At 47.8% G+C, this 27,425-nt stretch overlaps 2 protein-coding genes across 3 annotated transcripts in view; both read left to right on the top strand.

Moving 5' to 3' along the window:
- The window catches only part of LOC142827860 (amine sulfotransferase-like), a 36,124-nt gene extending 31,131 nt beyond the window's left edge, over positions 1–4,993 (top strand). The window contains exon 3 of the mRNA XM_075924024.1: positions 4,841–4,993. Within this exon, the coding sequence (XP_075780139.1) occupies positions 4,841–4,930 (90 nt within the window). The 3' untranslated portion in view covers positions 4,931–4,993. The remainder of the gene's footprint in view (positions 1–4,840) is intronic.
- On the top strand, positions 593–26,895 carry LOC102447832 (amine sulfotransferase-like). 2 transcript variants are annotated; one of them, XM_075924031.1, is made up of 7 exons: positions 593–1,992; positions 10,332–10,503; positions 14,555–14,763; positions 15,532–15,658; positions 17,798–17,955; positions 21,468–21,562; positions 23,466–23,590. In XM_075924031.1, exons 2-6 carry the CDS (start codon positions 10,362–10,364, stop codon positions 21,555–21,557), a joined length of 726 nt encoding a protein of 241 aa, XP_075780146.1. In that variant the 5' UTR covers positions 593–1,992; positions 10,332–10,361; the 3' UTR covers positions 21,558–21,562; positions 23,466–23,590. The 2 variants fall into 2 exon arrangements, with proteins under 2 accessions (XP_075780146.1, XP_075780145.1); XM_075924030.1 differs by lacking the exon at positions 17,798–17,955 and adding an exon at positions 26,653–26,895 and having other exon boundaries at positions 1,834–1,992; positions 23,466–23,646.
- Positions 26,896–27,425: the final 530 nt, after the last annotated feature.

Genomic DNA, 27,425 nt, shown 5'->3' with positions numbered 1-27,425 from the left:
ACTTGCCTATACAGAGACACTGTTTCATACATTTTAGGAGGAGTTACCAAAACCAGGTGAGAGGAGGGTGTGCTTCGGGGGAAAAGATCGGGAGGAGGAAGATGATGGGAAGTAAAAGAGGCGAAGGTCACCAGGATAGGGTGGAGAGATGACAGTGAAGAAGAAAAGAAGGAGTGTGGGCTGAGCAGGGCTGCAATGGGAAGCTGAAGACCACAGATGCATGAGGATGTGGGGGAGGACACAGGTGTATGGAGATATAATATGAGCAGAGCTAATAGGGGTCCATGGAAATGAATGCGGTGCAGGGCTGTTGAGGGTGATGGATGTGGGGACATAGGGATCGTGACTCTGGAAGGTGGAAAAGATGGGTGGGAGAGAGCTCTAAGGGGAACAAGATTGGAACAGGTAGGAGTGGAGGCAGGAGAGGATGGGGGAGGGAGGCAGTGAAGGGTAGAGGTGGGATAGGGAGGGATGCCATGATGGGGGAATGAGGGTTGGAATATGGCGGGAGGCACTGTGGGACTTGGAGGGCAGGAGGTGGGATGGGGAGAAATGCAATGACAGCGCGTGGGGTTAAAGGGAGTTGGGATGGGGACGGTGCAGTGAGGGGGGAGGAAGTACAGCCCCATTCCCAGCACTCAGACGGGGATACACATACCTTGAAGTTCTGAGTGAAGGCAATGGGGTGACAGAACACCTGTGCCACAGCTTGAGCCCGCCAGACGAGGAGCGTGAGAAGAGGGTCGCCGCCGGGCAGCAGCAGGAGAGGAGTGCGCCACAGCTGCCACGGGACTCCTCTACAGACGCCTGCTGCACGCTGGAGTGGTGCTGCCCCCCTGTCGGCAGCCAGCCAATGGAGCTGCGCCTATTGGCAGGCGGTAGGACAGCACATTCCCATCCAGCAGGCCCTCCGGCTAGGAGCCAGACATGCCAGGGCTGCTGCTTCCCCACAGGCCGTGCAGCAGCTAGTAGGCCAGGTTGGCATTGCTGGCAGGAGCAGCCGGGATTCCTTTCTGACTGGATGTTCCTGTCCAAAACTCCAACCTCTTCCATGGCACATTTGGCTGCCCTCCCTGCAGTCAGGCCTGGATGAAGAGCAGAAGAGAGCCACTTCCAGTCACTGCCTGTGAGAGAGCCTGGCTGGGTGTGTGTGTGTTCCCTGCAGGGCTCAGCTTTTGGGAACAGGGTCAGTCTCTCACCATGCTAGAGGGTGGGATCGTACAGCTCATTTGGCTGCTGCCCTTGAAGCTGAGCCGTGGTGTTAGGCAGCCTGATGCTACAGACAGATGTTCTCCCCAGCGGTAGCTGCTTGTGGGCCCGTAGCTGGCAGGAGGCCTGCCCAAGAGTCTCACTGCATTGCAGATTAGTGTCCCAGAGGTGGGTGGCAAAATGGATCCAAATGTTTCGTGAGCTGGATCCTTCCTGTGGGGCTTATTTGGTCCGCCATGAGTCTAAAGGTCTGTGTGCTCTGTACCAAATATTCTTGGTTTAATGCATGTAAATGCTAATTCCTCGTGTCTGCTTGGTAACATTTAAACTGTTTAATTATGATCTCAATTTCATAATTACCTTTTTACAAAAGGGACTGTGTTTTGTCAATACGGTATACCAAAGGATTTTTTCTTTTGTCAAAGAACATACTTGAAAGAAAGTGGATGTTGTTGTATTATTTTAATAGTTTTCTTGCTGAGTTATTTCATTCAGATGTATCCAGGGAAATTCTCATATTGCCATGTTTAGATTCATATATTTTGAACTATTCTCACATTTCTAAGAACCACTTATTTTGTAATCCTCCCCAAAGATTAAAGTTCAGTTCAAAGTTTGGAAGAGATAAAAGGAAAAAGTAAATAGAGCCATAAAACCTCAACCAGATTGCACACCAGCTATAAATATTTGCCTCTTATAGGAGTGATTTACCATTTTCTTTATCCAAGTGGAAGGTAGGAGCCTGAACGTGTGTATTGGAGCAGCAGAAACTGAACATAGAAGGTAAATATTATTTTGTTGTATAATATAAAATTAAAACATCTTCATGAGTACGTCTGCGAGTAAATTAAATACCCGGGGCAGTGTTAGAGGACAATTTTCCCTCTAATATTTTTCATGCTTGGGTGGGTTCAGTTTTCTTTTGGGTGGATTAAAATGTCTTATCTGCAACACAAATATTGACGTAGTATATGAATGTGCACAACTTGCACAAACAAGGATTCCATATATAAATATATATTGTAAATAATATATGTGTGGAAGGAAATATATTAAAAGAAGGGATAGTTAATATGAAGCAGTATGTATATTTATTTATTTAATATGAAATCAAATAAAAAGAAAATTAACACTACCCTTGGAGTACATGTATTATCATCCTTTCTAGCAACTCAAGCTAGTAAACACACCAAAATGCCTATTATCCACACATAGCTCAGCTTTAAGATGCTAAACAAATCTGAGTCAACTAGAAATAGTCAAAACAATGAGAAGTCCTGTGGCACCTTATAGACTAACAGATTTATTGGAGCATAAGATTTCAAGGGCAAAGACCCACTTCGTCAGATTCAGACTAACACGGCTACCCCTCTGATACTAGAAATAGTCATGCTCTCCTCGCAAATATTAGTACAATATTTACTGACACTGTGAAGGAGAGTAAAATGCAGTCACTCAGTTTCATAGGGTATGTTTACACAGCAAAGTTATTTCAAAATAACAGCCATTATTTCAAAATAACTTTAGCAGTGTCTACACAGCCAAACTGCTATTTCAAAATTAAATCGAAATAGTGGAGCACTTATTTCGAATTTGGTAAACCTCATTCCATGAGGAATAAGCTGTGTAGATGCTTATTTCGAAATAGGAGGCCTCCAGCCCTTCCCAGGTTACCCTGTTGGCTACTCTGAGCCAAACCAGGAAAACTCTTCTGCTCCTCCCCAGCCCCGGAGCCCTTAAAGGGGTAGACTCTGGCCACAGTGCCTTTACCAGCTGCAAGCCTGCCAGCACAGAGCCAGCAGTCACTGCCCCTGGCCCAGCATGATCCAGCAACCCACTGGCACCGAGACCCCACCCACCCACCCCAGGAGCAGGCTGGTAACTCCCAGGAGCCAGCCAGGGGCTGCAAAAGACAGGCGCCTTCCTGGTTCAGTGTGGAGATCATGGACCTGAATGAGGTTTGGGGGGAGACCTCCAATGTCCATGATCTCTGCACTGGACACAGGAACCTAGCCGTCTCCAGGCAGATGGCTGCCAGCCTGCTCACCAAAGTCCACATGCGCACCCAGGACCAGGTGCACATGAAGATAAAGGAGCTGAGGCAGGCCTATGCCAGGGCCACAGGGGGCAGCTCCCAAACAGGGGCTGACCCAGACCCCTGCCCCTATTATGATGCCCTGGACCAAATCCTGGGGGGGGGGGGTCAAACGGTCCGTGCCTCCCAGGTGGTCATCAACCCCGGGGGCAGAGGGTCCTGACCAGGGCATGGTGGAGGAAGAGGAGGAGGAGGAGGACAATGGCCAGGAGTCGCAGGAGCCTGGAGGAAGCGTAGCACTCACCCAGGATCCCCAAGGCGTCACAGCAGCCATGTCACCGGTGTCGTCCGAGGCCAGGGAGGTCTCAACATGTGAGTGCCATCACTATACCCTTATGCAGGGCGAGGAGGGGGGGAGAGGAAGACCAAGGAATGCGCCTGTGGGCCTTGCTGACCATGAAGCACGCAGCAACCTGTGCATGTGCCTTGCCACCCTGGGCACGTGGCCCCAGCTTGCTACCACACAGGGGCCCTGGCCTGTTACCCACACATGTGTATGTATGAAGGCACATGACATGCTCCTGACCCCGGAGAGGGACCCTGCACGATGCCCTCCCTCCACAAGCCCCCTCTACGCAGAGGCAGGGCACATCTCCCCTCCCCCTCCACCCTCACACTATATATACAGGCAGTCCCCGGGTTACATGGATCCGACTTACATCGGATCCCTACTTACAAACGGGGTGAGGCAACCCCGCACTAGCTGCTTCCCCCCAGCAGACCAGGGAGACGCGAAGCTAGCGCCCTCCCCCCCCAGCGGACCAGAGAGACGCGGAGCGCCTTTTCTCAGCAGACTCCTCAGCTTGAGAATAAAGAACTGAGGGAAGTGAGGTGTGGGAGAATAAAACTGAGCTCTGGAGAAATGTTTGCCTAGAGTTTCCCCTACAATATGTACCAGTTCCGACTTGCATACAAATTCAACTTAAGAACAAACCTACAGTCCCTATCTTGTACGTAACCCGGGGACTGCCTGTACTGCACAGGGGCATGGGAGCAGTCCCGTGCCAGCTCACACTCCCGGGGATAGCAGGGCATGTCAAACATGGCCTGTGTGCAAGCACATTGGCTCTGATGGTGTGGAGACCTGCCGTCCTCACCTTGCAGCGAGGAGCTTGGCTTCACCCACTGTGTCCCCAGGGATAACTGACCACTTATCTTTGTTTCTGCACAGCCACAGCAGCTGCGTGTGCAGGGCGCACTACCCCACCACTGCCCCCAGGCACTCAGCAGGCTCACCCAGAACCAGGAGGAGTATCAGCAGCAGCACCTGGGGCTCCTGTGAAGGCTGGTCTGCATCCTGGAGCACTGGGTGCATGAAGACCTACAGTTGTGGCAGGGGAGCTGCTTGCTCAGGGCCATGCCATCTGCTACCACCTGCAGACCCTGGTGCAGAGATTGGTGCTTCCTGCTGCTCCAGCTCCTGCTGCCGCCCCATCTATTGCTCCTCCTCCCACTCCTGCTCCCCCTCCCACCTCTTCCTCCCCCCCCTCTCCACCCGCTCTACCCTCCATACCCACTCCCCCCCGGGACGCTGAGGCCCTCGCACCCACAGTGCTAGGAGACAGGTGGACCAGCAAGACCCCCAACCCTGAGCTTCTCCTTCCCCTTCCAGCTCCCTCCTCCTAGGTTTCCCCCTCCCTTCTCCCACCCTCTCGCCTCCCCTGTCCCTCCCTCATTCCTCTCCCCCCCCTTTCTTTTGCACAAGATATGCAGCACACAGCAAGCTGCCACCCCGTGCGGAATATTCCTCTCAGAGCGGTCCAGGCGGGTGAGGAGGCATCTAATTCGGCCAGCTGAAGGCCCCCTCGACCACGATGCGGGCCCTGCTGAGCCTGGCATTAAAGGCCTGCCAGGAGGGGTTGAAGTGTCCGGTGCAGGGCTTCATGAGCCAGGCCTGTAGTGGGTAGGCCACATCCCCCACCAGGCACACAGGCATGTCCACGTCCCCAACCCTGATGTGGTGGTCAAGGAAGAAAGTCCCAGCATGCAGCCTCTGGCACATGGAGGAGTTGCAGTAACCTTGCGTGTCGTGTGCTTTGTCAGACCAGCCCACGTTAATGTCCAGGAAGTGGCCCTGGTGGTCAGACACCGTCTGCTGGATGACCAAGAAGTATCCCTTCTGGTTGATGTAGAGAGAGGCCTGGTGGTCCGGGGCACGGATGGGGATGTGCGTCCCGAAAATTGTCCCCTTCCCCCCAGAGTTGGGGAAGCCCAGGGTGCCAAACCCCTCGATGACCGCATCCACATCAGGGAGGTGGATGACTCTGTGGATCAGCACTCTATTGATGGCCTTGACCACCTGCAGAGGGACACACAAAACCAAGAGTCACTGGGGTGCCAGGGTGGCTGACAGTGCTCCTTCCCCACCACTGCCCCACACCCCCTCCCCAGGAGCAACCCCCCTGCAATCCTGGCCACCACGGGCAGTCTGTAGTGCAACTGGAACAGAACAAACCCTCCTGGGGAGGGGACTTGCACCACCTCCCCTGCTTTTCCCTGGGGCAGCCCATCCCCTCCTTGCCCCCCCCCCCCAAACAGGCACAGTGTCTGGAGACTGCCATACCTCCATGAGCACTGTTCCAATGGTGGATCTCTCCACGCCGAACTGGTTCCCCACGGATCGGTAGCTATCCGGTGTGGAGAGCTTCCAGAGAGCAATGGCCACACGTTCTGGAGGGGGATGATGGGCCTCATGTGCGTGTCCTATCACTGCAGAGCAGGGATGAGCCACTCACAGAGCTCAAGGAAGGTGTCCGTCTTCATCCTGAAGTTCCGGGTCCACTATTGGTCTCCCCAGTGCTCCAGGATGATGTGGTCCTACCAGTCACTGCTGGTGTCCAGATGCCAGATGCAGCGGGGTGTGCCGGCATCCAGGCGCCGCTGCTGTTCCTTCTCATCCCCCAGGAGGGTCCATAAAAGGGTCTGGGGGTCGGGCTGCAGCAGATGCTGGGAGGCAGCCTCCAGCAATTGCTGCCAGGCTTGCAGCAAGACATCCAAAATGAGCACCAGAGTGCCCAGTGGCAGCTCTGGCTCCATGGTGCCGAGTGCTGTGGTGTCCCAAGTAATGGCAACCAAAACAGACAGAGACAAAAATGCTTTGCTGTCCTTCAGTGAGGTAGGCAAGCAAGCAGGGAAAGCTGAGAACCGGCTGTCCAGGGGGGTCCCTTTAAGCACAAGCCTCAGATAGCCTCAGGCAGCAGCCATACAAAGTACCTACTGACCTGATGCCCTGCTGGAACCAGTTTCAGCTGCCCTTAAATGTTATGCCATTTTGAAATTTCACTAACCCGAACTCACTGCCATGCAGCTACATTTGCAATTCCGGTCACCTCATTTGCCTACCTTGCTCGAATTAATGAGCTAGTGTAAACATACCCTAAGATTTTCCATTTGTGAGTGGAACAAGTTTTGTCTTGTTCACCTTGTTTCATTAGCATAAGGAAGCAGTCGACAAAGGCTCCCTTGTTGACCAATCCACGTCTCGACTGATGCACTGCGCCGATGATCAGCTGAGCTGGCACAACGCGGTGGCCATTTTTATTTTAATGACGCCCTGGATATTTAAATCCCCACTTCATTGACTATTTCCGGTAGCCTATTTTACATGCTTCTGTCGGCAGAGGCATGTAGGCTAGACATACCCATAGACACTAGTTGACCCTGCCAGACTAGACGATGGGGCAGTTACTTGCTGCTGGTCAACATGATGAACCCTTTCTCATCTGCCTTTACAATTCTTCCAGTATTCATATACAGTGTCAATTGAGAGATATAGTGTTGCTGAAGCCACACCATGTCCTGTGTACTCATCTGTAATTGACTTCAAAACTACATGTTTCCATAACAATGATACCTGTCCACATGCTCCTCCAGAATTTGTATGTCTGTTTTTCAGTCTGTGATTAACTCTTATTCCACAAGATAAATATGAAGTATGTGCCAATCAAGGAATTATTTGGCCTAACAAAAATTTGAGTTTAACTTTGACTAATTTACACTCTTGAAAAACCAAATTACTACAGTATAATGGAGTCAATTTGGCCCATTGATTTAAAATTAATTCATGTTTCCCTATACATAGGGGATTAAAAATGCAGCTAAACATACCGAAAAAATATGGTTATGTTTTTTGTAGTGCTCTACTCCTCTAGTTCCTTATGCACACACATGCAACTGGAAGAAAACACCTGACTAGGGTCAAATTCTCAGTTACATCTGTAGGCTCCTGTTTTATAAAGGTATAAATAAGAGTAGAATCTGACTCTTAATATCAAATACCATGCTACCAATGTGCAGTGTGAGAATTTTGAAATACTTTTCCTTTTGTTGTTTCCAAATCAGTTCCCTCTGGTCAATTACTTCCTCCTTCACCCTCCTTATCTCCCCTCTCTACCTGCGCTCTGAGCTCCTCCATTTGTAGTAGGTAGCTGCTGCTCCTGCTGCTCAACAAGAGGGTCCCTCCCTGATTCCGATCAGCTGACCCCCCCTTCCACAGGAGCTCTGAGCCTCTGGGTGGGGCTCATTAAAGAGCTGTGCTCCCTCAATTCCTTCTTGCCAGCTACTCCATCAGAGGGGAAGGAGGGTGGGTATTGGAATGGATGTGAACGATACATCTCAAAGAATACTAGTTACCAGAACAGGTAACTGTCTTTTCTTCTTTGAGTGCTTCTTCACGTTGATTCCAGTTCAGATGACTTCCAAGCTGTTACCCCCCTGGTGGTGGAATCACAGACAGCTGGACCACTCTGACAACTACTGCATCCTCTCTGGAGGACTTAGTGATTGCGTAATGGGCCATGAATGTGTGAATGGAAGACCATGTAGCTGCCCTACATATTTCCTGCAAGGGGACCTGCGCTAGAAAAGCCACAGACGAAACTTGGGGCCTGGTTGAGTAGCCTGTGACTGGAGAGGGTGGGACCCCAGCTAGGTCATAGCAGATGCTTATGCAACGCACTATCCATGATGAGATGCACTAAGCAGAAACCAGATCACCCCTCATCAGTTCTGTTATAACCATGGACAGCTGTGTGGATTTCCTACAGGGCCTATGTAGAAGGCTAAAGCCCTCCTTGCATCCAGTGTATGCAAAACCCTCTGCCTATCACTAATGTGAGGCTTAGGGTGGAAGACTGGGAGGAAGACCTCTTGCGACAGATGGAAGTGAGAGCCTACTTTTGGCAGAAAAGCTGGGTGCAGCTTAAGCTGCACTTTGTCTTTGTGGAAGACTGTGTATGGTGGGTCTGAGGAAAGGGCCCTTAGCTCAGACACCCATCTTGCTGACATGACCACCACCAGGAGAGCTACCTTCATAGACAGATGTAGCAAAGAACACTGAGCCATTGGTTCAAAAGACAGACCCAAATGTTTATTGAGAACCAGATTCAAGTCCCAAGCAGGTACAGGTGGACAACAGTATGGATACAACCTGTCCAACCCTTTCCTGATTTGGGTCACCATGAGGTCGCTAAATAGGGAGTGCTGGGAGCAACCTGGGTAGAAAGTGGATAGTGCTGCCAAGTGTACCTTGACTGAGGAGGTTGCCAGCCCCTGAGATTGTAGGGCCACTTATTCCAGAAAATCAGCCAATTTTCTGGAATAAGCTGCAAGCTGTCTACACTGGCCCTTGAATTTCCGGAAATCAACGATGCTCTACTGTACAAAATCAGCCGCTATTTCGGAAAAACTATTCTGCTCCCGCTCGGGCATAAGTCCTTATTCCGGAACACTGTTCCGGAAAAGGGCCAGTGTAGACAGTGTAAAAGAGTGTCTACATTGGCCAAAGACGCTTTTCCGGAAAAAGAGCTTTTCCGGAATAGCAGCCTGCCAATGTAGATGCTCCTTTTCCGGAAAAACTGAAAACGGAATAGTATTCCATTTTAAGCATTTCCAGAAATTCATGCCAGTGTAGACACAGCCTAGGTGTATTCCAACAAGTATTCCAACACTGGGATGGGTGCCTGTCTTGGGGTATGTCTACACTACCACCCTAGTTCGAACTAGGGTGGTTAATGTAGTCAATTGAAGTTGCAAATGAAGCCCGGGATTTAAATATCCAGGGCTTCATTTGCATCTTGCCGGGCGCCGCCATTTTTAAATCCCCGGTAGTTCGGACTCCGTGCCCACGACTACACACGGCACGGAGTAGGTAGTTCGAATTAGGTTTGAGAAAGGTTCGAGAAATATTTAAATCCCGGGCTTCATTTGCAACTTCGATTGACTATATTAACCACCCTAGTTTGAACTAGGGTGGTAGTGTAGACATACCCATGGGGACATATCCCACCCATTGCACCAGTTAGAAAACCTTTTCCATTTTGCTAAATATGACACTCTGGCAGATGGCTTTCTACTGCCCAGTAAGACCTGTACCTGGATTGAGCACTGAAGCTTTAATTAATTGAGCCATCCAGCTTCCATTTTGTTAGATGGAGGGAGCGCAGTTCTGGGTGCCTGAGAAACCCCTGATGCTGCATCAGAAGGTCTAGGTACAGGGGAAGGGTTAATGGGGTTTCCACCGACAGGTTGAGCTGGGAGGACATTCTCTTTCGGAAGAAGTTTTTTCAGAAATCTCTTCTGGAAAAGCTTCTTCTGAAAGAAGCCTGCAGTCTAGACATTCCCTGGAAGTGATAGGAAAACAGAAATAAGATGGTGTAAACAAAATTCCAGCTACAAAATGATTCATTATTCTGGTTGTATTTAAGGAGTAAGTCATAGCTCAAAGAAAGCATTGGAATTTGTAGAGTGTTCCTTGTATAGCTCTGATTTCAAGTGTCCCTAATTCATTAACGCAATAGTGGTGCCTAACAATTCTTACAAGCAAATAATTCAAAGACAACACGTTACACCGCACTTTTACTTGCAAGAGATATTTAATTCTCATGTCAGTCCCTAAAAATGCCATTTATATACTATTGTTCAATTTGCTAATGGGATCTGGTTTTGTATATTGGATAAAAAATTTTGTCCTGAAGGATAGATAACACCAAAGTAAAAATGATATAAAATTATGTTACCTACTTTGCAGATTCTTGACACGAGAGAAACTGAACGAACAATGGAGCCATCAAATAAATATATGTTCAAACATAAAGGAACTTATTTTGCAGAAGACGTTACCACAGCTGAATACATAGATTCACTGGAGGATTTTGAAATCAGAGACAGTGATGTATTTGTGGTTTCTTATCCAAAATCAGGTGAGCCTGATTGCTTGTTTCTCTGTAGGAAACTCATATCTCACTTTTGTCTTAATCCTTTATTGGGCCCTTCTCCTTATGGATCACCATTATGGTCCATGTTTGGTGGTAGAAGTGTAAAATCTTTTAACTGCCACCAATTTATTAGATACATTGTCTGAGTTCATCCCCATGTTTAAGCAGTGGCAAAAGTTGAACACTTCAGAGATAATTTGCAAAGTGTATTAGAACTTGGCAAATATTGTTAAAAGCTATTTACAACTTTGTATTATAATTCAGCATGTCTATTTGTTTTTGTAATAGACAACTATTTTTATTCTCCTTTGTGTAACCATTTATGTCAGCAATATTTTGGGAACAATAAGCTGATGGAAAGGGAGGATGGTGTGACTGCTTATACTAATGAATTTGCATATGAACACAAAAATTCAGATTCAACCGGGAGACCCATATCGACTTGAAATTAATTAAACACAGTCTCCCAACCATTCAAATTTGATCCCCATCCTGTCATACATTATTCAAGATGAACTACCAACTATGTTTACTCCAGTTATCCAATTTTTATTCTCAGATATTACAGTGATATATTTTCTTAAAATACGAATAATACCAATGCCAGTCTATAAGAAATGAGAACTATTTAGAGCTTTAGAGTTATAATTAAGCATAAGAACATAAGAACAAAAGAACGGCCATACTGGATCAGACCAAAGGTCCATCTAGCCCAGTATCCTGTCTACCGACAGTGGCGAACACCAGGTGCCCCAGAGAAGGTGGACCGAAGACAATGATCAAGCGATTTGTCTCCTGCCATCCCTCTCCAGTCTCTGACAAACAGAGGCCAAGGACACCATTTTATCCCCTGGCTAATAGCCTTTTATGGACTAACCTCCATGAAATTATCTAGTTTCTCTTTGAACTCTACTATAGTCCTAGCCTTCACAGCCTCCTCTGGCAAGGAGTTCCACAGGTTGACTACACGCTGTGTGAAGAAGAACTTTCTTTTATTAGTTTTAAACCTGCTACCCATTAATTTCATTTGGTGTCCTCTAGTTCTTCTATTTAGGGAACTAATAAATAACTTTTCTTTATCGGCCCTTTCCACACCACTCATGATTTTATAGACCTCTATCATATCCCCCCTCAGTCTCCTCTTTTCTAAACTGAAAAGTCCCAGTCGCTTTAACCTCTCCTCATATGGGACCCGTTCCAAACCCCTAATCATTTTCGTTGCCTTTTTCTGAACCCTTTCCAAGGCCAAAATATCTTTTTTGAGGTGAGGAGACCACATCTGTACACAGTATTCAAGATGTGGGCGTACCATAGTTTTATACAGGGGCAGTAAGATATTCTGGGTCTTATTTTCTATCCCTTTCTTAATAATTCCCAGCATCCTATTTGCCTTTTTAACCGCCACTGCACACTGCGTGGACGTTTTCAGAGAACTGTCCACGATAACTCCAAGATCTCTTTCCTGATTTGTCGTAGCCAAATTAGCCCCCATCATACTGTACGTATAGTTGGGGTTATTTTTCCCGATGTGCATTACTTTACACTTATCCACATTAAATTTCATTTGCCATTTTGTTGCCCAATCACTCACTATACACACCGGCAGCTGCACGTCCCCGAGCGCAAGGTGCCGCTGGGGGAAAAATGTTCCTGCCTGAAACCTGCAGTGCAGGTAGGAGTTCCGGAATATGTGAGCATCATGTGCCCGCCCCGACCACCTGACACAAATGTCCTTAAAGTGTCCCTGGTGGTCAAGCAGGGCCTGCAGCACCATGGAATCGTAGCCTTTCCGGTTTATAAATTGTGCTACTCGATGGGGAGGTGCATGGATTGCGATGTGTGTCTCATTGAAGGCTCCTCCTCAGTTCAGGAATCCAAGGGGGGCAAACCCAGCAAGGATGTTGTCCAGGTCCCCGAGACAGATGAGTCTCCTCAGCAGTTCCGCATTGATGGCCCTCACCACGTGCAGCACGAGACAAATAGACAGACAGAAACCAGGGAGTTAGACAGGTTACCTAAGCGCTTGGGAGGAGAATCCTCCCCCACCAACTCACCCCTTCCTTTGTCAGGACGCCCTCCTCCCCTGCATCAGTGCAGGGGTGGCCGAGAAGCGGCCTCCAAGTGCCACTCCATCCCCCACACCTTCTTGCCCTTGCCTGGCAGTCCCCCTTTCTCAACCCTCCCACTCAGCAGGGCCTGTCCCCTGACAGTGATTTACCGCCATCAAGACGGCCATGATGGAAGACATCCACACACCAAACTGGTGTCCCCCAGAGCTGTAGTTGTCGGGGGTGGCCAGCTTCCACAGGGTAATTGTGACCTGCTTCTGCAGAGGGATGGCGGGCCACAGGTGGGTGTGCTGGTGTTCCAGAGCAGGGCCGAGCCAGGCACACAGATCCAGGAATGTGGCCTTCCACATCCGGAAATTGCAGAGCTGTGGTCATCGTCCCAGAGCTTCATGACCAGCCAGTCCCACCAGTCCAAACTTGTCTTGTGTCTCCAAATCTGCCTGTCCCCAAAAAAGTTTGGGGGCAAGGACAGAGCTCCTGTATCCCAGAGGAGGGTCTCCTCGGTGCAGTCTGGGTCCATATGGGGCAGGAGATTCATGACAGAATCATGCAGATGCAGCAGAAGCTGTAGTATGGCAGCGTAGGGCCATTGCCTGCCATGGGGCATCTCAGGCTCCATGGCCAAATAAAAGGTAAAAAGCAGAACCCCCCCCGCAGAAAATAAACTGCTGTGGTCTCCAAGGAAGCAGGGCAACCAGAGCAAGCACTGCAGCAGCTTTGCTTTCCCTCTAGGAGGTAGACAAGCCAGAAGCATGAGCAGAGCAACGGCTGTCCAGGGCGATCCCTTTAAGCACGCGTCTCTGCAAAGGGCAGGTAGCAGCACCTGGAAATAAAGGCTGCCCCCATGCACTGCCAGAAGCACTTCCAGTGCCTTCTTTTGTCAACAAAGCGTCCGGCAGCTGGATGCTCTTTTTCGAAAAAGCTGATCGATTTTTCGATCCACACAATGAAATCTAGTTGCTCTTTTTCGACAGAGGCTTTGTTGACAGATACTGTCAACAAAGCCTCTGTCGTAAAAGGCGTACAGTCTAGATGTAGCCATAGTGACCTTAATATGTGAGGGTATGTCTACACTACCCCCCTAGTTCGAACTAGGGCGGGTAATGTAGTCATACGGAGTTGCAAATGAAGCCCGGGATTTGAATTTCCTGGGCTTCATTTGCATGAAGCCGGACGGCGCCATTTCTAATCCGAACTAGCTAGTCCGTGCCGCGTGTAGCTGCGCAGCACGGGGTCCAACCTAGCCAGCATTTAAAAATGGCACTGGCCGGCTTCATGCAAATGAATCTCGGGAAATTCAAATCCCGGGCTTCATTTGCAACTCCATATGACTACATTACCCCCCCCCCCCAGTTCGAACTAGGGGGGTAGTGTAGACATACCCTCAGAGATTTCTCTGGCCTTTTCCTGCCACAGCATTGGGGTACGCACTGAAAGCTCCCTGGATGCATATTTTGCAACAGTTAATTATGAAGGGCGCCTACAGGGTAAAACACAGGAAATACAATGATACTATCACCACTAAACTGAACTTAATATTATAATTCTAATTCATCATTTTTCATTATTTCTTATTCTACATAAGTGGCTTTAATACATCTGAGCTACACTGTTGCATCATTTAGGCACTATAGGAGGGAGAAAAAAAATCTGTAATAATTGCTCTTTCAATGGGGAACGCAAATACCCTAGGTAAAATATATTTGAAAATTTGGTTATTGACTAGAAGCTAGATTGATCAATAGATTGATAACTTTTGTACTTTTTAGTGTTAGAAACAAGCTATAATTCTGTTTGGATTCCCATCCCGGCAGCACTAATGTCCCTTTCATACACATTTTATATTTCTTTTATAATGCAAGACGAAACACAGTTTTGATGAGATCATGATCATGACAGATTATTACATGACATTAAAACAAAATTAGCATGAGAACTCTTTTAAATAAGGTTATTTCCTTTCCCAGGAACTGTGTGGAGTCAGAATATTTTGAGCCTGATTTATCATGAAGGCCATCGGGATGGAACAGAAAATATAAATGTAATAGACAGAGTTCCATGGCTGGAGTATAACATATATAACATTGATTATGTCAATTGTCCATCACCTCGTCTCTTTGCTACTCACCTGCCTCACAATTTAGTTCCAAGAGATCTCAGGAACAGAAGAGGAAAAGTAGGTGATCCTATTTTCACAATTTAATTAAGATTATCCAGGAAAACTTTTGGCTTTCCACAGTAAAACAGCCTGAATTCTCAGGGCCAGACTGTCTGCTATTCCTACAACAACCCTTGCAGAAGCATATCTCCCCTGGATACGGTTGGGGTTCACATTCCTCCAAAGCCTTATTCTATGTCCTGAGAGCCTGCAAAAGGGGAAGGGGGAATTAAGTACAAGCTAGACCTCAGGACACCAGTGCCCAGTTTCCGTGGAGATCCCATTTTTACTGGAACTGCTGAGCGTTCCTCGCCCATTGCTCAACCACAGACAGAGAGGTTTCCAGCATCCATACAGAGAACATGTATATAACTCCACATACAGACATTATACATTTACATGAACAGCATATACAGAATCAGTAGAAGGAAAGCTTTTGTTTGACACCTCACATGGCCCCCTTTGTACACTTTCGGTGCCCCCCCCCACGGGTTCAGCTGATTGGGACACCCACCCCATGGGTGCAGCAGTGATCTTGATTGCTCCCCTTAAAATCCAGTAACGTGACAGCATTGCCCTCTGCTTAGCTCTCAGATATTCTCAGATCCAAATTGTTGGTAAAATTAGTTAAGGTGGGCAACAATGCATTTTAGCATTTTAATCCTCTTCAAATGCAGGGATTTTAAGGGTTCTTTGCAGAAATAGCAATTGTATAAAACATACAGATTTTTAGGTTCATTGTGTCCATGTAATACATCTGAGATTGTCACTCTTTTTACCTTGCAGGTTATTTATGTTGCCAGAAACCCTAAGGATGTCGTGGTTTCCTATTTTCATTTTTCCAAGCTTTCTCTCAACCTCGAGACAATATCAGATTTTAACATTTTACTGGAGAGGTTTTTAGCTGGGAAAGGTAAGGCATCATTTATAGCTAAAGAGCCATGACCTCCTCCTCAACCACAGCCCATATAAGCTATCTCTGTGGATAAATTACATAGAAGGTGGAGCTTGTCAAAGTCCTGGTGCCCACTCACAGCTGGGGGTCAAAGGCTGCAGTGAATGCAATGACACCCACAGTTCACAATAAAGGTTTTATGTGTTAAGAATGGCAGGGAAACAGCATAGTCATGTGCACTGCATCAATTAAGTCAAGTCACATCATGTATTTCAATTGAGAGTTCAGTCTGAACCACACAGAAGTGTTTTCCTACCATTCTCTTTCTAGTTTCATAGATTTCCATATCTATTTTGCCTACTCCTCAATCCCAAACCACTGCAGGTTGGACTTCTGTGGTCCAGCATCACTGGGACCTGACCAGTCCCAAATGAGAAAATCTGCAAACCAGGGGAGGTCCCCTACCACCAACCCCCAAGTCCATCTCAGCAGCCAACCCTGCCTCGCACTCGCCCTGCAACTTGTCTGGGCTGCTTCCTCAGCTACTGCTGGCTCTCTGGGCACTACAGGCTCCTGCTGCAGGGGCCTGAGGCTTCAATCCTGGCCACATGCAGTCCCGGCCCCAACCTCATGTAGCCGTGGGAAACCACTGGGCTCGAACCCCAGCACCATACAGCCAAGAAGCTCCTACCCTGTGCTCCTGGTGGTTGTTGTAGGTGCTCTGGCCTCAGCCCCATGCTGCTGTGGCTTGCTGGATGCTGGTCTGGGGCTCCAGTCCCAGTCCCGCACTGCCCCTGGGTTGCCCCCACCTCTGATGCCCTGCCGGCTGGTCCTCCTGCCCTCAGTCTCCCAGACTACTGGACCAGAGATGTTGCTGGACTAGAGAGTGCCAGATGTTGGAGGTACAACCCGTACTTATACTTCCAAAGAGTTGAAAGACTCAGCTGTTGCCCATCTAGCTGCTGAGTTCTCTCATGATGTCGCTGACAATGCAGAGTTCTCACCAGTGCTGTTCGTGCCACACTGAAAAATTAAGTTCATAGTAAAATAAATGTTACACATTTTTCTGTGATGTTCCTTAGTGCGACTATTTGCTCTGAACAGGATCTTTCAGACCAGAATCCAGCCTGTTTCTCCCTAAGCTTTGAACCCTCTGTCTCTTTTGTCCAGCGTAGCACCTTACTACGGACAATTTGCCAGGCAGGAGAGAGCAGTGTGACTCCTCTCCAGCTGTTACAGTCAGTGAGATCACCCTTCTTCAGCACCCTGCCAATGAGTCCAGGTTTTGACCTCTCAGAGAGGTCTCTTTTCCACACACCTTGGAACAGGTCTGTCAGTTTTATGAGGGTCACGGGGTCCAGTTCCTTTAGCATTTCTGCTGTGATTTAATCTCCTTGAGCTTGTTGCTTTCCAGCTGCCTACTGGCAGCCTGTTCTGTGACCTTTCTTATTTGGAGCTGGTATGACAGAGGTTTGGCTAGTCCTAAAAACTACCGAACCTGTTTTTTTGGTCATAGGAGCTTTGGATTGTGCTAGGGCCTGTACCTTGCTAACCAAGGGTCTCAACTTCCCCCTTCCCACAGAAAACCCAAAATACGTAACTTCCCACTGTCCTATATGGCATTTTGAGGGTTTTGCTATTAGGCTGGCCTCTTTTAATTACTGCGATACCACCTTCAGATGCTGTAAATGCTCTTTCCAGCTGCCACTATATACTGCAATATCATCGATATAGGCTGCTGCATAGCAACAATGTTCACAGAGCACCTGATCCATTAACCTCTGGAAGGTTGCTGCTGCCCCATGTAACCCAAGGGACATGGTCTTAAATTGAAACAATCCAAAGGGGGTGGAAAACGCTGTCTTTTCTTTGGAGGCCAGCATCGAGGGGATTTTCCAGTACCCCTTTTTTAAGTCCAAGGTTGATATATATTGGGCCCACCCAAGTCTCTCCAATAACTCATCCACCCAGGGCATAGGGTCGGCATCAAAACGGGAGATTGTGTTAACTTTTCTAAAGCCCACACAGAACTGGACTGACCCATCCAACTTAGGCATCTGTACTATTGAGCTTCTCCAGTCACTGCAGGATTCTTCGATCACATGTAACTGCAACATGTCTTGTACCTCCATCCTAACTGTCTCCCACATTTTGCAGGGCAAGTGATGCATTGGATCACATACCTTGCATCCTGGGGTGGTGGCGATGTGGTGACTCGTGGTCCTGGTCCATATCCAGGACTGTGGTGTATGCTCTGGCGACCCTTGCAATATCTTCACATTGAACTGGTATCAGCTCCTCTCCCAACTGTATCGGTGTGTCTTTACCTATATCCCCTGCCCGGGGCCCCACTAATGCTTCCTCTGTTCTGTTTCCTCTAATGCTGGTGCTATCATAAGGGTTTCCCGGCGTTTCCATTTTAAAATAAATTTACATGATAAATCTGCAATCCCTTCCTTTTGCCTGCCAGACGTACCTCGTAATCTACGTTCCCCACTCTCCGGATTATTTCGAAGGGGCCCTGCCACTTCGTTAATAACTTTGACTTCCTTATGGGTAACAACAGGAGTACTTTATCTCCTGGTTTGAATTCCCTCAATTTAGCTTCCCTATTGTAGTAATGAGCCTGTCGATCCTGGGCTTGCAATACATTTGCTTTTGCGAGCTCCCTTAACCTCTGCAACTTCTCCTGCAAGTGTAGGACATAGGCTACCGATCCCTGTACCCGCGTCTCTTGGTCTTCCCATGTTTCCTTGACTAAGATCTGCCGAGTCTACCTACCATACAGGAGCTCAAACGGGGAGAACCCTGTTGAGGATTGAGGCACTTCCCTAACCACAAACCTCCATAAACCGTCGGAGCATGTTCTTAAGGGTTCGGTTGAACCGTTCTACTAATCCGTCTGTTTGCAGATGATACACGGATGTTCGTAATGCTTTGATGTTTAACAGTTTATATAACTCCCTCATTAATCGGGAGGAGACGTTGGTTCCCTGGTCCTTCAGCTGTCTCCATCAAGTTTTCAGCCCCAGACTAACTCTTCTTCCCCCCACGTATTTCCTTTGTTCCAACCTTTTTCCCTCTCCCAAGTCAGAACCGGTCAGGTCAGTGTCCTGCCCTCCTGCTGGGCCGTGCTCACAGAGAGGGCCAGTAGGGGACAGCCAAAGCCTAGCAACCAGCATGATGCCCCACTACATCACAGCCTTATATATCCCAGGCCAAAAAAACCCGCTGAGTAAGGCGCTGGAAGGTTTTTTCCCTCCCCAAATGGCCAGCCCAGGGGTTAGTGTGCTCTAGCGTCAGGATTCTGCTCCGATAGCATGTAGGCACTAACAGTTGGCTTATACAGCCCCGCCCCTCCATTTCCTGGGTTACTCTATACAAGCGATCCCCTAGTATCCCAAAATAAGGTCTTTGGCCTTTCTGCTGAGTGGGTTCAACCTCTCCCTGTGCTTGCACCTATTGCTGCGCTCCCGCTGGTAGGATTGGAGGAACTGCTCCAAAATTAACGTATCCACCAGCTGTGAACTATCCTGCCGTTCAGGCTCTAGCCACCTCCAGCCTCATTCAGAGTATGTCTACACTACCACCCTAGTTCTAACTAGGGTGGTTAATGTAGTCAATTGAAGTTGCAAATGAAGCCCGGGATTTAAATATGATTTAAATATGCGATTTAAATATCCCAGGCTTTATTTGCATCTTGCTGGGCGCCGCCATTTTTAAATCCCCGGTAGTTCGGACTCCGTGCCTGCGGCTACACGCGGCACGGAGTAGGTAGCTAGAATTAGGCTTTCTAATTCGAACTACCATTACACCTCGTTCCACTAATTCGAACTACCTACTTCGATTGACTACATTAACCACCCTAGTTCGAACTAGGGTGGTAGTGTAGACATACCCTCATGTAGTTTCTGGGCCACCATCAGAGGCCGGCCCCTGGGGGTATCATTCTTGCCTATATTTTTGTCTATATGTCTCCGGGTTTACCCCTGCCTGGTTCAGTATAGCCTCCTTAACTTTATAATAATTCAGCGTATCTCGGGCAGTCAAGCTGTGGTAGGCTAGCTGGGCCAGTCCTGTTAAATAGGGTGCGAGGAGGGTGGCCCAATGCTCCTCAGGACACCGTCCTGCCATGGCCACCCTCTCGAATATCACTAGGTAGGCCTCGGGGTCAGCTAGAGGTCCCATCTCTGTTAGTCTTATCAGCAATTGAGCTGTACCTGCCAGCCCTTCTCCACCCCCCACGGGGGCCCCATGCCTGCCATGAGCAGGGATGGAAGGGAGACGTGGGCCCACCCTCTCTCCAGGTCTCAGCCCAGTAACCTGAGAACAAGGACAACAGCCTCCTGTTCAGTCAGTGGGAGAGTGCCATAATTCACCTATCCGCAGGCAACTTCTCCGCCCCGTCCTGGGCTCCTTCCTCCCCTCCTGGTGTGCTCCGATGCGCTGCCCTCCTTCAGGGCCTCATGCTGACCTGTTCCGGTGGGGTCTGTTTCTGGGGCTGCCTCGCCCATGCCCCTTTGCCAGGGCCGCTCCCTCCTTTCCCTTGTTCATCCCCAGCCTGATGGGGAGGTCCGCTTTTCAAGGCCGGCGCCCTCTGCCTGGGATGCTGGTGCAGGTGCTGTCCCGCCGTTCGGCTTGGTGGTGCAGGGTGCTACTGTGCAAGCGTGTGCAGTGGCTGCCGAACACTCCCGGCTCGGCCACTCGAGCATTCAGGCAGAGTGCTGCATCAGTGCAGTGCGGGATTCCTCTCCTAGGCCCCCGACACTCCCGTCACACTTCACCACCCTCATTGGGATGATGGACAGCCTCTACCCTTTTGTCCTCATTCCACAAGGAGTAACAGTTAATCCGAACTAAGGACTTAGTTCGGATTAACTTTAAACTGTCGCGTGTCGCCGCGGGCAGTTCGTTCGAACTAAGGGGATTTAAAAACGGCGGCCAGACGGGAACATGCAAATAAAGCCTGGGATATTTAAATCCTGGGCTTCATTTGCAACTCCGGTTGCCTGATTTGCCTACCTAGCTTGAATTAACAAGCTCGTGTAGACATGCCCTCAGTGACTGGACGTTGAAGCTTGACTAATTTAGACTGAAAATAAGGCAAAACTATTAAATGAGAGTGTAATTAACTACTAGAACAATTTCCCAAGACTCGTGATGGATTCTCCATCATTGACAATGTTTAAATCAAGAATGGATGTTATTCTAAAAGATGTGTTTAGGAATTAGTTGGGGGAAATTCGATGGCCTGCATTATAGAGGTCATCAGGCTATATGACCACAATGGTCCCTGCTGGTCCTATGTTCACAGATTAATAAATTCTATCAATTTGGTTCTGGGCTTGGGATCATTCATCCATCAAAAGCGATGACCAATAAAATCTATAAGTAATTATTCAGAACATGAACATGCAAATATGTTGTGCCAGGTGACAGTACAATTCTGTTGTGCCAGTGGGTTCTAGAGGTAAAAGTGCAACCTCTATTGGTTAACATGTAACTGTCAGTTTGAAAAAAATAAAAGCTGCTCTTATACACCCAGATTAGAAGATGGATGTGGCATGGTCTGTATCTCATGTTTAAGGTGAATGTAAACTAGGAAAAGGTTGTGAATAATAACAGACCGGGAATAATATCTCAATGAGCCCAAATATCCCCGCAGCAGCAGAAGGGGAAAAAATCTGAAAGAAGGACCTATGCTCCCTAGATTCTGCATGGTCAGCTCTGCTGATGAGCATTCTGGGATGCAAACATGCCAATAATTGAATGGCTTTTCTCTTTGAGATCATTAACATTTATTTCTATACATATTCTCCTTCCTAAGTGGTTTCTGGCTCATGGTTGGATCACATCGGAGGCTGGTTCACCCACAGGGATGACTTCAACATTCTCTTCTTTACCTTTGAGGAGATGAAGAAGGTGAGACCATGTGATGGACCAGACTGGGTCTGGGCACTGCTGAGGTCATCCTCTCAGGATGAATTGCTCAAACTCAGGGATCCTTACAGCCCCTGACGAGAGACCTTCCCAAACAGGTCACAAACCAGCCATACCAAGAAAAACCCCTCTGACATCCCAGCTCTCCCTGTGCCACAATAGCACAGGTCCTGCACACAGCTGAGAAGTTTTAGAACCCAGTCTCATCTACCCCAAATGGGTCTTTCCCAAAAAACCAGCCACAGTTCCCAATCAATTTACACTCTGGATCTTACTCACAAGGTCACGCTGAGCCAATCCTTTAGAATCTAAAATCTAAAGGTTTATTAATAAAAGAAAGAAAATGTGGAGAGTAAGGTTGTTAAGGAGAATACACTACATGCATCGAATCACCAAGTTCCTGATGCAGGCTCTGAGCAGAGATGTTACAAACTGCTACCTTAAAAGTCTCTGGTGTACATCCTATGTCAGGATGGGCCAACGATTCTTCCCGGTTCACTGTTCCTTGCAAGGCTGCATCTGGAATCAGTAGCAGAATTGAAGGCAAGATCGAGTCCGCCTCATGGCATTTTAAATCCATCCCTGATATCTTCCATGCTGGAGCAGGTCACATGGCCCAGTGACCTATCCCTGTGTCCCAAGTCAGCAGTCATCAGATACTGACTGGTTTGCAGGTCCCAGACACATTCCTTAGGTGTGTATTTATTTCTCTGAGAGTCTTGTCCCTGGAACCTTGCTAATTAGCATAGTCACTGACTGAACATTACTTGCCCATTGCTCTGCCTCAGACAGAGAATCTTCCAGCATAAGCACAGGTACATATTTATAACTCTTATATATATCATACAAGTACATGAATAGCATATGCAGAATCAGTAGATCGTAAACTTTCATTTGACACCTCACATGATCCCCTTTGTACAGACTTTGGGGCAAACTCCCCACCCGCCATAGGTGCAGCAGTAACCTGTCTGAACCCCTTAAAATCCAGTAACGTGACAACCAGTCAATCACTTTAGAGCTCAGATAAACAGTGAAGAAATGCCTCCATTGTTCCCTCTGATTTTACCACCTTTACATGTGCTGATTTGCACTTTCCTCTGTGAGGCGTTTCATTGATTTCACAGAGGAAGGTACGTTGATCTCAGTGATTTCATTGAGTGTCATTGTAAAAGTATGTCTCAGTGCAAGGGGGGGAAGAATCAGAATAATTGGGTGAGATGTTTAACTCAGTTTGACATTCAATAGCACATAAATGTGCTGTTCACTGTATCATAACAGGTCTCACCTACTTCCAATTTACTATGGTTTGCCTTGCTATTCACCTATCAAATTTTTAATGCTGCTTTAGACACTTATGTCTGCACTACGGGATGAGGTCAAATTAAGATACACAACTTCAGCTACTTTAATTGCATGGCTGAAGTTGAAGTACTTTAACTCAGCTTTTGGTGTTGTCCACACTGCAGAAACCGAAGAGAGAATACTCTCCTTTTGTCTTCCGTTGCTCCTTGTGCAAGCAGGACTACCGGCATGGATGGGAGTGCCCCTCTCAGTTCAAATTAGCGGGTCTTCTCTAGACCCCCTAATTAGAACACTGGAAGATCAACAGCAGCAGCTTCGATCTCCTGTGTAGTGCAGACATGCCCGTAGTGAATTACCATATTTTCCGGCGTAGTGAATTAAAATCTTACTTATGAAATTGTGTGGTAAGACTGAAAGTACCAACAAAGAAGTCAGCTTTATTCTTCAGTGCTCTAGCCTTATGCTTTATTTCACATAGTTTATTTAAGTATCCCACTAGCCTTTACTCAATCATTTTATTTAGTTAGTTCTTTTATTTACCCAAGTTAGGAAACTTGCTTTAAAATAATGTTCATTTCAGGATCTCAGAGGCGCTGTGCTGAAAATCTGCAAATTCTTAGGAAAGCAGCTAACAGAAAAAGAGCTGGACACAGTTGTGGAAAAGGCTTCATTTGATAACATGAAACGGGATGCCAGGGCAAATTATGAAAACATGCCAGAAAGTCTCCTGGAACGAGGCAAAGGACATTTTCTTCGCAAAGGTAAAGCATGCGCAGCCAAGCCTAATCATTATTTAATCTTCCTAATCCTGGTTAGGTCGTGTTGAGGCTAGCCACCGAGGACTTTCAAACACAACTTTCTGTACTTGGGAAATAACTGGCTTTAAGGCACTAAGAATGTTATTTCCTAAGGCTATGTCTAGACTGCAAGCGTCTTTCGAAAGAGGCTCTTTCGAAAGATACTTTCGAAAGAGCCTCTTTCAAAAGAGAGAGTCTAGACTGCACGTTGAACTTTCGAAAAAGCGGCTTGCTTTTTCGAAAGAAAGCATCCAGTGAGTCTCGATGCTCTCTTTTGAAGAAGCCCTATTTACATTGAAGAACGCCTTCTTTTGAAAGAGGAACTTTCAAAAGAAGGCGTTCTTCCTCGTGAAATGAGGTTTACCGCCATCGAAAGAAAAGCCGCGTTCTTTCGATTTAATTTCGAAAGAACGTGGCTGCAGTCTAGACGCAGGTGAGGTTTTTTCGAAAAAAGGCTACTTTTTTTGAAAAAACCCCTGAGTCTGGACACAGTCTAAGTGTTTGCTGAGAAAGAGCTGGACAAAAACTGGTGAAAAGGTTTAATGAGAAAAGTGTCAGTATTTCAATAAATGAAAATTGTCAATAAGCTCTTTTGGAAGGTAAAATTCATTTTGTGCCACATGTAAAAGGGAAAGGTCTTCTTCAAGATATTAATAATATGTGAACATTAGAAGAAAATGGAAAGCAGTTCTGTGTAGTGCGTCTGTGAAACTTCAGATACGGGGTATTGGAACTGAGTTGACTCTGCAGTTTCTAGTAATAATTTAGAGCACAGAATTAACCACACAGAGAAAATCTAAGGGCGCATCTACACAGCACCCTGATCTCAAAATAAGATACACAATTGCATCTCTTATTTTGAATCTATTTTGAAACAGTTTATTTTGAAATTTGGTGAATCTACACAGCGCCAAATTTTGAAATAACGTGCTATTCCAATACATCCCTTAACACTTGTGCAAAGAGGGTTACCCGGATGCCAAAGTAGCATGTCCATTATTTCTAAAATATTTTGGAATAATGAGTGGCTTGTTAAGACACAGGGTAGTTATTTTGGGATATCTTCAGTATCCCAAAAAGAGACATGCTGTGTAGATATACCCTTGGGGATGGGTATTTGTATGCTGTGCCCCTTATATGGGAGAGGCATGAATGGAGTCCGGAGTTTGTGGTCCCCCCTCTCTTCTGATACTGCTGAACAAGAGGGGGATGCAGCTAAATAGGAGTGGGCACAGTGGTTTGGAAATGGTAGAGAACTACTGCCTGCCACCTAATACTCATTAAAAGGACGTTCAGGGACGCTCATATTTCCTTTAACAAATAATGACTTCCTGTTTCAATTTTTCTTCTAAAATTTGCAGTGACATAAATCAGTACAAGGAGATAGGAACTAAAATGTATAAAACTACTGGCGCATAAAGCAGAATTAGTGAATTTATCTAGAAAGAGCAGGTCAAACTACAGGCAGTCCCCGACTTACGCGGATCCGCACTTACGAACGGGGCTTTCTCGCCCCGGAGGTTGAGGTAGCGGATTTCTACCTGCGAGCTCCGGGGCAAGAAAGCCCCGTTCGTAAGCTGCTCCGGTGCCCCTGGTCTGTTGGAGACCGTCTCCAGCAGACCAGGGGCACCGGGCGGGTTCCCGCGCTTCTGAGGCTTTGCCAGAGCAAAGCCTCAGAAGCGCGGGAACCCGCCCGCTGCTGCCGCTTCAGTCGCGGTACCTGTGGTCTGCTGGGGACGGTCCCCAGCAGACCACAGGCACCGCGACTGAAGCGGCAGCAGCGGGCGGGTTCCCGCGCTTCTGAGGCTTTGCTAGAGCAAAGCCTCAGAGGCGCGGCACCCCGCTGCCGCTGCGGCTCTGCTCTCCGTGTCCCTGGTCTGCTGGGGGCGGGGGCGCGGCTAGTGTGCCCCCCCCCCCCGCATACCAGGCTTTTGTTTTGGACCCTGGAGCAGAGCAGCTGGGGCGCTGCCGATTGGTCCTGCAGCACCGCTCTGGGCACTACTGGACCAACCCGGCAGCACCCCAGCTGCTCTGCCCCAGGTCCTGATTCAGCCGCTGCTGGTCAGTTTCAGCAGTGGCTGAATCAGGACGCCTGGGGCAGAGCAGCTGGGGTGCTGCTGGGTTGGTCCAGTAGCGCCGAGGAGCGGCCACGCTACTGGAGCAACCCAGCAGCACCCCAGCTGCTCTGCCCCAGGCGTCCCCAAGTCAGCCGCGGCTGAAACTGACCAGCGCTGACTACAGGAAGCCGGAGGCAGAGTTGCTCTGCCCCAGGCTTCCTGGAATCAGCCGCTGATCAGTTTCAGCAGCAGCTGGCTTGGGGAAGCTTGGGGTTCTTAAGTTGAATCTGTATGTAAGTCAGAACTGGCGGTCAGTTTCAGCAGCGGCTGAATCTGGACGCCAGTTCCGACTTACATACAGATTCAACTTAAGAACAAACCTATAGTCCCTATCTTGTACGTAACCCGGGGACTGCCTGTAGTTACACTGCAGTCAAGGTTAAACCAAGAATGAATTTGGCCCATTATAGATTTCTCCATGAGCACTGCTGGATTTCACAAAGAACAGAGTCACAGTTTTTGCCAGAGTCATGTGTTTCATCAGAGGGGAAGCATTCTCTGATAAGGCTGCTGACACCTGTAACATACTAGGCATGCCCAGCACATCAAATGGACACTAACTGGTATATTTTTAATGCCATGAAAGATAGAAGTATGACTCCACTTGAAAAAATACTCTAGGGGGTGTTTTTACTGTATTTATCCAGCCCTCCAGGTTTGGAAATGTACCTCCAAAACCCCAGGGAGCTACGTTCTGGGGAGATGAGAGAGGAAGGACCTATCTGGGGAGAAAAGGGATTGAACCCAACCAGCAGCAGTCACAGCCTCTAACCTGCACAAACGATATCAGATTATAATAAAATCTGCAAGTGGCCTCTAATTCCCAATTCAAAGTCTGTGTCTCCTGCCCCAGGGACCATTGGAGACTGGAAGAACACAATGACTGTGGCGCAGAGTGAAAGATTTGACAGCGTTTTTAAGGAAAAAATGAAAGAGCTGCCTTTCAAGTTCATCTGGGATATTAATGAAGATCTCTAGTGTGGGCTCCAGTTGGAGACAGGTGACAGTATGCCACAGGGAATGAAAACATCTCTTTGTCATGGGTGTTCATAAAAATCCATTGTTCTGCGCAATTAAAGATTTGAAACCTGCAAAATTTTGTACCTCTCATATGTATTTGCACATCATAGTGATAACCCAGTTCTAAGGAAAGGTGCCCTGTTCTGTCCCAGCTGTCCTGCAAACCTCAGCCCCTGATCTGCCCTGAGGCTGTGGCTGACAGCCTGGATACCAACAACCTGCAGAAAGACATGTAGAGTCCTGAATATCTGTGTGCTACGCTGTCCTATGTCAGCACTCTGACTCCAGCTAACACAAGAGCCCCATTCAAGTCTTGGTCACCCTCTTATCTCGTACACACTGACCGAAACACACTCCAAGTCCTGAGAGTAGGCCGCAGTAAGTGAAGGGTGGGGGGTGCTCCAGGCAAGTCAAGGGGATGCAGCCCTCTCCTCACCATCCTTCAATCAGTTAACCAATTAAATGAGAGTTTACATCCATACTAGAGATAATATACCCATTATTGTCCATCTGAGCAGCTGGGGAAAGCCATTCCAAACCCTTTTAGTTCCCCTTCCACCTGGCAGACCAAAGAGCATTTCTGTGAGTGGGGACATTTCCATTAGC

Source organism: Pelodiscus sinensis, chromosome 3, assembly GCF_049634645.1.
Source record: "Pelodiscus sinensis isolate JC-2024 chromosome 3, ASM4963464v1, whole genome shotgun sequence".
Lineage (NCBI taxonomy): Eukaryota > Metazoa > Chordata > Testudines > Trionychidae > Pelodiscus > Pelodiscus sinensis.
Note: the sequence above shows the minus strand (reverse complement) of the source record. Positions and strands in the feature narration are given on the sequence as shown.

Coding starts and splice junctions, on each gene's coding strand:
- LOC102447832 (XM_075924030.1), top strand. CDS start 10,362: ATGGAGCCATCAAATAAATATATGTTCAAACATAAAGGAACTTATTTT. Junction 10,504..14,554: donor GGTTTCTTATCCAAAATCAG/GTGAGCCTGATT, acceptor TTCCTTTCCCAG/GAACTGTGTGGAGTCAGAAT. Junction 23,647..26,652: donor AGGACATTTTCTTCGCAAAG/GTAAAGCATGCG, acceptor CTCCTGCCCCAG/GGACCATTGGAGACTGGAAG.